This window comes from Chanodichthys erythropterus, chromosome 11, assembly GCF_024489055.1.
Source record: "Chanodichthys erythropterus isolate Z2021 chromosome 11, ASM2448905v1, whole genome shotgun sequence".
NCBI lineage: Eukaryota > Metazoa > Chordata > Actinopteri > Cypriniformes > Xenocyprididae > Chanodichthys > Chanodichthys erythropterus.
Genome location: NC_090231.1, coordinates 31,306,146 through 31,316,975, shown reverse-complemented (window position 1 = coordinate 31,316,975; position 10,830 = coordinate 31,306,146). Strand labels below are relative to the sequence as shown.

The 10,830-nt window shown below is 35.7% G+C and overlaps 2 protein-coding genes across 4 annotated transcripts in view; both read left to right on the top strand.

Moving 5' to 3' along the window:
* The window catches only part of lctla (lactase-like a), a 7,259-nt gene extending 2,904 nt beyond the window's left edge, over positions 1 to 4,355 (top strand). Inside the window, exons 3-13 of one of the 2 annotated variants that reach the window (XM_067400728.1) lie at positions 1 to 9; positions 116 to 225; positions 758 to 886; positions 1,144 to 1,239; positions 1,793 to 1,847; positions 1,934 to 2,095; positions 2,212 to 2,486; positions 2,580 to 2,706; positions 3,364 to 3,563; positions 3,716 to 3,779; positions 4,115 to 4,355. The exon at positions 1 to 9 is cut by the window's left edge and continues 79 nt beyond it. In XM_067400728.1, the coding sequence (XP_067256829.1) occupies positions 1 to 9; positions 116 to 225; positions 758 to 886; positions 1,144 to 1,239; positions 1,793 to 1,847; positions 1,934 to 2,095; positions 2,212 to 2,486; positions 2,580 to 2,706; positions 3,364 to 3,563; positions 3,716 to 3,779; positions 4,115 to 4,236 (1,349 nt within the window). In that variant the 3' untranslated portion in view covers positions 4,237 to 4,355. Of the gene's footprint in view, positions 10 to 115; positions 226 to 757; positions 887 to 1,143; positions 1,240 to 1,792; positions 1,848 to 1,933; positions 2,096 to 2,211; positions 2,487 to 2,579; positions 2,707 to 3,363; positions 3,564 to 3,715; positions 3,780 to 3,955; positions 4,030 to 4,114 lie in introns of those variants that run through there. The other variant, XM_067400729.1, reaches the window with a different exon arrangement.
* A 602-nt stretch (positions 4,356 to 4,957) lies between these two features.
* Positions 4,958 to 10,825, top strand: tipin (timeless interacting protein). Of its 2 annotated transcripts, XM_067400727.1 has the most exons (9): positions 4,966 to 5,047; positions 5,789 to 5,829; positions 8,001 to 8,152; positions 8,351 to 8,444; positions 8,558 to 8,633; positions 8,813 to 8,935; positions 9,559 to 9,613; positions 9,706 to 9,885; positions 10,068 to 10,825. In XM_067400727.1, the coding sequence occupies exons 3-9, from the start codon at positions 8,014 to 8,016 to the stop codon at positions 10,289 to 10,291; spliced, it is 891 nt and encodes a 296-aa protein (XP_067256828.1). In that variant the 5' UTR covers positions 4,966 to 5,047; positions 5,789 to 5,829; positions 8,001 to 8,013; the 3' UTR covers positions 10,292 to 10,825. The 2 variants fall into 2 exon arrangements, with proteins under 2 accessions (XP_067256827.1, XP_067256828.1); XM_067400726.1 differs by lacking the exon at positions 5,789 to 5,829 and having other exon boundaries at positions 4,958 to 5,047.
* The last annotated feature ends 5 nt before the right edge of the window (positions 10,826 to 10,830 follow it).

Here is a 10,830-nt window from a genome sequence, read left to right as displayed (position 1 = left end):
GCATTAAGAGTAATTCAAATTAATGGCAAAATTTAAAAAAAAAAAAAAAAAAAAAAAAATTATTTGTAATATTTTACAAGAGTCATTACCAAATGTTTTTCTGATTGTCTTTTAGCTGACTACATCAATGAGAAAGGGATAGAGCACTACGATAACCTGATTAATATGCTTTTGGAGAATAGAATCACACCGATTGTGACGCTCTACCATTGGGACTTACCTCAGGTAACACAAAATCCTCACAGAGGAATTGCATACTGTCTAGCGGGCACTACATTTAGTTTGAAATGTACTTTGCGACTAATAAAAAGGTATGTTCTATATGGTATGTAAATGAGAAGTATGAATTAATTAAACATTCATTTGCACATTTGCCATGCTGTCACGTGACATACCAGCGCCAGTTGCATGACTTCCTCTCATTCACAAATCCTCTACTGTGCCCTTATGGGATAATAAAATCTCCATTGGATGCACACTTCAGTATCACACAGGAAGTAGTAGGTCATCTGGGTACTTTTCGCTGTTACTGTTTTATGAATACTGTGAATTCACATATTCTACTCACCTCAAATATACTGCTCGTTATCCACCTACAACTAATATTTAGTATGTCAGAGACTGACATACTAAATATTTTTCTGAATATTACATATACAATATACAGTTGTAGGTCAGAGTACACATCTTTCAAAAGAGTACACATTAGAGTATACTTCAATTAGATTTAATTTTCAAAATACCTGTGCCTTTACAGGTTCTGGAGGAGAAATATGGAGGTTGGCAAAATGCAAGTATGGTCAACTTCTTCAATGATTTTGCCAACCTGTGCTTTGAGAGATTTGGCAATCGAGTCAAATACTGGATCACCTTCAACAATCCTTGGGTAAGAACTGTAAAAAGTGTCCACTATTACAATTTCTAACTCGCTAAAAGTGTAAATTTTAAGTAACTTGGCCTTTCTCTAGAAATTACACAATATTGAGTAATTCCCAGTCTTTTCTAATTTAGTTTTTTTTTTTTTTTTTTTTTTTTTTTATAAAATGAAAGCTAGCAACACTTCCTATCAGGGATAAATCTGTTTATTATCTGGTTCAAAGACCATTCTTGAACTCACAGTAAAGATTCCTCCCATGTTTCCAGTCTGTTGCAGTGGAGGGTTATGAGACTGGAGAACATGCTCCAGGTCTGAAAATGAGGGGTACAGGTGCCTATAATGCTGCCCACAACATCATTAAGGTGATCAAAATCCACCACAGTCCACTGTAGTCTAAAAACCATAATAAATGAGCAACATAATTCATATGCAATCCACTTTGCTGTAGTATCCACCTTATTTTTAACACATTTGTACAGTAACTTGAATGTGCAAAGCTTCCGGTATCAGTTGCAGTAATTTTAGCTGTACAAAAACAGCTATTATGCTGCTTGATATTACAATTTGATTTAAATCATAAACACAATAGTTAATAGTGCAAATATTTTTACTGGTTACTGTGCTTTGTTATTCTTCTAGTTATCTATTTATAGTGGCTAATGAATATGAAGTGTCACACATTCACAGAAAATAGCTTACCTCTGCATTGAAAAATAAGATGGATACTCTAAAACAGAAACTGCTCTGATTATGGGCACCAGAGGCAAAAATGCTAAATATAAATGGTAAGACACAAATGATTATATAAGCATGCATTTAGGAATAGCAAGATATTCCAAAAATACTTAACTATTAAAACCACTGTTCTTCTGATATAAATTTGAAGCTCACTTTTACCCTCTGCTGCACTGACAGGCTCATGCTAAGGTCTGGCACACATATGACGCCCAATGGCGAAACAAGCAGAAAGGTAGACAAATTTCAGACACTGAATTCAGCTTTTAACCTGTCAAGGCACAAAGGTCCAAACTGGTATAAGTGTTTCTGCCATTTCAGGTATGGTGGGCATCTCCCTGTCAGCAGACTGGGGAGAACCAGTGGATATCACCAATCAGCGAGATATAGAAGCTGCTGAAAGATATGTTCAGTTCTACCTGGGCTGGTTTGCCACGCCATTCTATAATGGAGACTATCCTCAAATAATGAAAGAATACATAGGTAAGTGGCAAACCGCAAATAAACATGAAAAACAAAAAAATTGTCCTACTTATTTAGTTGAGGCTGGTGATAATTTACATGCATATCATCAACATTTTTCTGTTTCATTTCTGCAGGTAAGAAGAGTGCCCAGCAGGGCCTGAGTAGCTCTCGCCTGCCTACTTTCAGCCCCCAAGAGAAAAGTTACGTCAAAGGCACTTGTGACTTCCTGGGCATCAGTCACTTCACCACACGCTACATTACACAAAAGAACTTTCCCTCCAACCGAGGAAACAACTACTTCACTGACCGTGACCTGGCTGAGCTAGTGGACCCACAGTGGCCTGACCCTGGATCAGAGTGGCTCTACTCTGTGCCATGGGGCTTCCGCCGTCTGCTCAGCTATGTAAAGGTACATTTACACATCACATCTCTGTAAACAACTTTGCAACAACTACTTCCAGTAGTCTGACTAGCACATTGGTGGCTCTTTTTGTATTCTTAGACACAGTATGGAGACCCCATGATATACGTGACAGGAAATGGAGTATCAGAGAAGATAATGTGCACAGAACTGTGTGATGACTGGAGAATGCAGTACTTCAGGGATTACATAAATGAAATGTTTAAAGGTCAGTATCAATAGAGAAGTCTATGCCTTCTATTTTTTAAAATACTTTTAGACAAGTGGAGGTCAACAAAGGAGCCAGGGCCACAGTATGACTATGTATTAAAAATTATTTAATTATTCTCTCACATTGTTCTTTATGGTTCTATCAAGATAAAGGCAAAAAAAAAACCATAAATATAACTAATATAAAATATAGATATTTAATTATACTAAAAAATAATTACAACTAAAAATAGAAGAAAAAAACAAACAAATTTATATTTTTCCTATTTATATAAAATTACAAAATTAGATTTATCCTATAGAATTACAAAATGAATAATTAATTAATTTAATATATCCAGTTTCTGTTAATAAGAGTTTGAAAACAAGCAGCATTGTCACAGTTAAGTCAAAAAAGGTTGAGAACCACTCTCTTTGACTAGATTTAATACATTGACCCATTCAGCCTGATTCACAAAAACAGAAAACTTGCAAATCTAAATTTATGGAAACTTGATTGCGGATTGACCGTGAATGCTTTAGGTCCCTAAAATTCAAAAAGCTTCTAAACGACTCTACAGAGCTCCAAATCATTTTGCTCTTCATACACTGATAAATAAAAACCCATTCAACCAGTGAAAGGAACCTTTTTGTTTTTTTCTTCTTCTTCATTCAGCGGTTAAAGATGGAGTGAATGTGAAAGGCTACACAGCTTGGTCACTGCTTGACAAGTTTGAGTGGGATGAGGGCTACTCTGAAAGATTTGGCTTGTACTATGTGGATTTTGGGAGCAAAAATAAACAACGCTACCCAAAAGCATCAGTTCAGTACTACAAGCGAATCATCAGCTCGAATGGTTTCCCCAATCAGAGAGAGGTATGACTTCATCTGTGATTGACTTTAGCTAATTTAATGTTTAGTTCATCTTTTCAAGAGTCAAGCATTTTTGTGCAATCTGTGATGAACTTTATATTATGTCTCAGTTCATATCTTATGCAGTTTTTTATGATGGATAATGTTTGCCACAGATTGAAAGCTGGAAAAGAAAGGCCCTGGAAACATGCACCTCAAGTAACCAGCTCCTTGCAGCAGGTTAGTGTAACTGTTACTGACTTCACTCCCTACAGCCGGCAGTGATCTAGCTGGGGCAAATAAAAGAAAATTCTGTCTAAAATTACATTTTCTATTTATAACTAAGAATAAAATACAGAGAAAGAAAATTATAACGTAACTTTCTAACAAGAATTTTCTTTTGTTTGCCCTTCCAGCTAGAAGAAAATCCAAGGAAAATAAGGAACATGCAGACATGCCAAAGGTTTGGCCTGTGCATGATGAAGTTTAGGTACAGGGCTGAAATGTTGCTATTTTTAGAGGTTGGCATGTTTCACATGTCTATTTACGACTTACCTGTGTGTTTTTCCCACCAGATCCACTGATCGGCCACATGGAGATGGTCACAGAGATTGTCATCCCCACTGTGTGCACTCTCTGCATTCTCCTCAGTGCAGTTTTCCTCATGTTTCTGCTGAGAACACGGATATTAAACTGACTGCTTCACATTTACACAACTATATTTTTTCACATTGCATGTGTCCGTGCAGCATTTCTTTTTTTATTGATTATTATTAATAATTATGATATGCAGAGACTCGTTTACATGTACCTTCAAATAAAATGGTCCACAAATGTACTTCTGTGTTCATGAATTGTTGGACCATCCAAACATCTCTCAACAATTACTCAGAGGATATGTTGAGGTTTGAGTGTTTGAACATGAGGTGAGAAAGAGTTTTTGTTAAAAACTTTTTGAAAACAATTTTGTAACTAATAGCAATGCCATTTCTATGTGACAAACAAGCTAATGATAAACACTACAATAAATGTGTTTGTAAAACTTCAAAACACTAAAATTCAGTGATTCATCCACATTGCAGTACACGATCCACATGTATGAGACTGTGCTTTCAATAAAGTCTGAAACCCTGCTTTATATCTTTTTAATATTTTGATATGTCTACATCTGTAACCTCTCGCTAAAACAATCACGACCACAGAAGTGGGAATTGTCAAATTTCCTGTAGCAAGTGAAAGCAGCATTAGCTAACTACTCTGCTGCTAAATCGAGTGTTTTATTTTGTTGTAGTGATGAACATGAGACTTGCCAGAGCTCCTCGCCGGTAGACGTCGCAGTTCTCATCAGTTACACGAGAAACGACGTAACAGAACCGCTGACGTTCGCCGCATCAGAAATGTGATTGGCTGAGGCGAAAGCCGCCAGTAGAAACTTTGGTTCTGCACTGCATCGACGTGTTCGTGCTTCGGTCGGTGTTGAAGTTTCGTCCTTTGACGGCACATATTCAGTAAGTTCGACAGACCGCACTGATATTCAGCTTTTCACTGAAATTACAGCGACATCGGGCTTGATATCCAGTCATGGGCGAAACCGAGGGCATCGTGTGTATTGTAGAATCTTTAGTGTCTGGCGCCAAATTGCTGTGACAGAAACAAAACAACTCTCTTCTAAAACTCTTACATTTTGTCTGCTCAGTTCTACAGCTGAACTATCACTGTGTGCTGTGAGGTTGGTGAAGTGTTGAGTCGATAACTTCTAATAACTGAGTCGTTGTTTTGCACTTGTATATGAGAGTCATTCCACGAAACCGGTACAATTTGAGTCCCTCTGACCTTTTTCATTGTATTTTATCTATGGGGTCACCAAAAAATATTTTTAAAAGGTTTTTGTATTAATTGAAATGTCTCCTTTAATAATGTTTATAAACATGACATTCATTTTATTTTCATATTAGAATTTATTTTTTTTTTTTCAGTTGACACCACTTATATTGTCATGTCCCTCAAGGCCTTCATTGAAAGTGTACTTAGGATATGAATAATAAAATGAGAAAAGTCCATACATTTTGCCATTCCCATAAATATCCATCTGTGCTTATTTGCTGGTAATGTTTTTTTGCTAAGTAAATTCATGATTATTCATTAAAATCATACCATTTCCGTACCTCAGTAACCCCTCAACCCAGTTACACATACCATTCTCCCCCTATAAAAATAATGAACCGATACTTATGTGACACCATTAATAGGAAGTGAGAAGTCTTCTGAACAACATTGTGAGCAGACACAGGCAAGTTACCACCTTCTTTAATAATTATAACTAAATTAATTTGTGAAATTGTGTTTGTCAAGCTTAAGGACTCAACCCCGTTACATCAATTAAAGATAGAAAACTATTACTCGTGAAAATTATCTTTGTTATTTCAACATTATTCATGATTTCTCAATATCATGCATGCCATGCGCTCTCCATTTATTCACTAGATTTAGAACAGTGGCCAATTTGGGCAAAAAATCACAACCCTGTCACCTATATTTTTATTATTATTTTTGTTAAGTTAGTTGAATTCTGTCTGAAATGTTCAGAGAAATCATAAGAATACTGATTTTAGTTCAAATTCTAAAGTTAAGCCTTTGATTAAAAAATGAGGTTGCTGTCACAAAAAGTGCCCATTTCAGGCTTTAGTTTAGCAAAAGTGTGAGATTTTATGTAACTTTTTTATATTTGCAATTACTGAATTAGTGTGAGGGACATCTGATTAATGGGAAAATGTTGATTTTTATCACAAATACATTGTATAATAATATTAAGAGAGCTCCCATAGTCTCCATAACTTAAAATAATGACCACTAATAATAGGGATTTGATTCCTGAGATGGGAAAATATGTTTTTCTGGAAGTTAAATATGTCATTAATGTTGTGGGGTGTTCAGAAAAGTAATACATTTTGGTAAAAAAAAATCTAAAAATGTGTAAGTCCAAAATCGTACCAGTTTCGTGGAATGACTTGTGCACTTTTCATACTTTTAAACACAGGATGTTTATTATTTTCATAATTTATGAGTCAGTGACACGATTTTTTGCTGTCGATTTGCTCTGACTGTCTTCCAAAACAAAATGAGTGTCTTTTCATCACTCTAATAGTTGTTCGACATTTGAGTTTCAGTCAGATACAGACTAAACAGTGTGAACGTTTCTACGACAGTACAACTAACGTTTCATGAATATTTAATAAGATAACTAGTGAATCGGTTTATAATTGGCTCTCTGTTTGTAAACAACTCTCTGCAACATTCTAGCATGGTTTACAGATCCAGTATTGTGGTGACATGAGAGATTGCTTCTTACTGCTGTACATTAAAAATATTAATAAAGCTAAATAATAGACTGACCACATTTAGAATTAGTTCGACATTTTAGAAATACCTGTACATACATTGTTTAAAGCATAAAGTAATAACATATTAATTGGATTGTAATATGAAATTTTAATATAAAATTAATATCTGACCACATAACCCCCAGAAAATACCTGCTGTTTGTTTATTGGGTCACTTCAATAATTAAATGAAGTAGGCATGTGACGGTATCAAATTTTCATGTTGCGATTAATTTCTGAAGCTTTTATCACGGTATACGGTATTATCACGATATTGAAATAAGTTGCAAAAAAAAAAGTGTTGTCATAGTTTAACAGGTTTAACTCTTTTTGTAATAACAAATATAACTCTGAATGTTAAAATACAATAATAAAATACACACAAAAAAATATAAAGTCAAATTTTCAAACAGATTAAAGTGCAAAAGAATTATGCTATAAAGAACAACAGGAAACGCTTTACAATAAGGTCTCATTATTGAATGCATTAACTAAGATTGAGCAATAGCTACATCTGTTACAGAAAGTATTATTTTTTTGTTAATGTTAGTTAAGAAATACAACTGATCATTGTTTGTTTATCTCAGGTCCATTAAATAAGTTCTTTTGATTTTAGTAATGCTATTAAACAGTATGAAATTAACATTAACTAAGAATAATTAATGCTTTATTATTTTTCATTGTCAGTTTGATAGGCTAATAATGAATTAACATGTTAATTAATGAAGCCGTATGTCTTTAAGTTTTACTGAACAAAAAAAAAACCATAACATTTCTAATCATTAGGACATGTTGTAGTCCAGATTAAAATATATGTAGTTTGAGGCATTTTAAGAACTTCACTAGCGCAGTTGCTTTGTTTATGGGGTTTCCAGGGTAACCATTAGGCCACAACTGCCCGTCATAACAATGTTATGTCATAAATGTAGGTTTATTGTTGTAGGTTCTTTATAATGTCCTCCTGTTCAGAAACACAAAAGAGAGAAAAAAACAGCTGATGTATTTATGTGAATACTGCCAAAAGTAAAATGAAATTGTTTTTATGTTCTAGAATTGATCATATGCGCCTATCTCTCTACAGTATCCTATGCACCATGATTGATCCATTAGAAAATGGCCTGTTTGACATGCCAGATTATGAGCACACAGAGGACGAGACTTTCCCTCCTTTTCCTCCTCCGTCATCGCCTGGCCGGGGGGAACTTGAGGAGGATCCTTTTGGCAATAGAGAGGGTATGTTTCTTCTTCTTAGTCATTTTTAAAATTAAAATTTCATTGGGGTTTTTTTCCACCTGCTGCTTTGGTGATGTGACCTGGTCAAATTCCTCATCCTCCTTTTCCATGCTACATAATCCCTGATATTCATACTCTACGTAGTAAAAATGTTTTGAGTTGAATCTGTAAATGAAACCCATTTTGTTGTGTGTTCAGGTGAGGAGGATGGAGAAGTGTCAAAACTAGCGGAAGTGCCAGTGGCAAAAAGACGAACGGTGAAGAGGCCTCGGCCGAAACTGGATGCTAACAGGTACTGCACCAGATGGCAGTTAATTGGTAATTAATTATAATTGTTTATTTTAGCAAACAGAGTATGACTGGATTTCTTCAGTATTTACAGTTTCCCTCTCTTCTTTCTTTTAGGTTGATTTCCGAAAAGGGTCTTCCAGCTCTCCGTACCTTATTTGACGATGTAAAGTTCAAAGGCAAAGGACACGAAGTAATGGCTAATCTTTCATTTCGAATTCAGTTGTTTGTGGAATATTGAAATACTCCTGAATTCTTTGTTAGATGATTACAGATGCTGTTGTTCCAGGATTTTCTTTGTGTTTATAAATTAATCAGAGTGATGTGTTAATAGTTATCAGTGCTCACCCTCTTCATTCATTTCTGATTCAGACAGAGAATCTGAAACTCCTCATGCAGAAAATGGAGAACTGGGCCCATCGTCTATATCCTAAAATGCAGTTTGAAGAGTTCATTGACAAAGTAGAGGGTCTGGGAAGCAAAAAAGAAGTTCAAGTAAGACTTCTGGCTTTACAATGTGAATGAAAAGAAAATAATTTTGATTTTGGAGGAAAAATCAAGCTCATCTAGGAACCGTTCACACAGAATGTGTTCTTACTTTCCATCTGTGCTATTTTTTATTTTTATTATTTTCTTTTTATTGTTGGCATTATGCCTTTATGACAGGACAGTAAATGCAGTAACAGGAAGTGATAGGAGAGGAGAGAGGGGAATGGAGTAGGGAATAGACAGTGAGTTAGGACTCAAACTCAGCTTGCCTGAAGCACTGTTGTGCAAATGTATGCTATCCGACCAATCTATGCAATTTTAACTGTTACTCTATGCACACATGCACTAAACAAGTGTCTTAGGCTGTTGTGCCACATCTTTTATCTTCCTCTGTCACACCATGACTGGCACTTTTTTAATATTGGATGTGTGATTTAGCAATGGTATAGGAGTTACCGCACTTCTAAACAATTTCTGTTCAGTTAGTGTAAGAACATCCTGTTGTGAACACCTCCTCAGACAATAATTAATCCAGGAAGAGTTAACCTCATTTAAAAACAATTTAATATGTGATATTAATAGAAGGTATCTCCATCCTTTATTAATGCTGGGCTTTGTTTATCCTTTAGACATGTCTAAAACGAATTCGATTGGACATGCCAATAACACATGAGGACTACGTTGGTAATGATACTTTTCAGCTATTGGCAGTCTTACACTACTATTGAAAGCAGCAGGTAAAACTGAAGTTTCACTGACTTCCTACTCCCCTCCAGAGGAAGCTGATGTTCGAGTACTGGAAGAGTCCGATCCAGCTGGAGATGGAGGTTTCCCTGAAGATCCGTTTGTCCATTCTACTCCTGCTCCAGCCTCTCTCACTGAGGAACAACAGCGGCGCATAGAGCTCAACAAACAGCTGGCTCTGGAGAGGAGACTTGCGAAGCAGAAACTGTTAGGTGTGTGGAGTCATGGCATGACATGGCATCATCATCGTATAATGGTGTTTGTGTTATGATGATAATGCAAGTTATTTAATTTGCCTCTTGTCCTAGGAAAAACCTAGGTCATTTATATTAATTTTAAGATTCAGCAGCTTCAGTCTCATTTTTGTTTCACTTTTTTTTTTTTTTTCCTCCAGAATCCTCTCAGAATTCCATCCAGGGAGTTGCAGATGAACCGTCCACCAGTTCTTCAGGACGGAACATCAGTCAAGAGAATGAGGGCATTTTCGATCAGAGTACCTCAAACCAAACTCCCCTCAAACAAAAGCCAGCTGTACTTCAGAATTCCCCTTTATATGATAATGAGTGTGCCAGCCCTGTTCCAAATGGCATAGTTGATGATGATAATGATAGCAATTGAACCAATCCTGCCTGTTTGTAGAAAGAAGACTACAAATAAATTGAGGGTGTTTGGGGGAGTAGCAGCTGAATCAGTTGAGCTTTTTTACATTTTAACCTTATAAAATCTTCAGAGTCATATGCCAAACATTTTCTGCAGCTCATTGGCATGTTTTGTAATGCCACCCCAGGGATTGATCACCTCTTCCACACACATTTAGTTCAGCTTGCTTTTTGTCATATCTTTTATCCTCTGTGAGGATTTTGAAGTATTGTGCTCATATTCAAAACATTTTTCATAATCTCTTCCTCAGGTTCACAGGGAATCACATTCCCTTTTTGCAGATGATCTTAAGTATCACCATTTCCTTAATTGTTAGCTGTAGTTTATTAAAAAGTCCTAATATATGTATGCACGCAATAATGCAGGACTAAAGGGGGGAGGTGGGGATTAAGTCAGTTTGTCATCACAAAACAAATGTTATTGTCAGTTATGTTGGACAGTTCAGTGTTTCAGTGTCAATTTTTGTTTTGATTTTCTGAATAAAAATGTTGATGTAG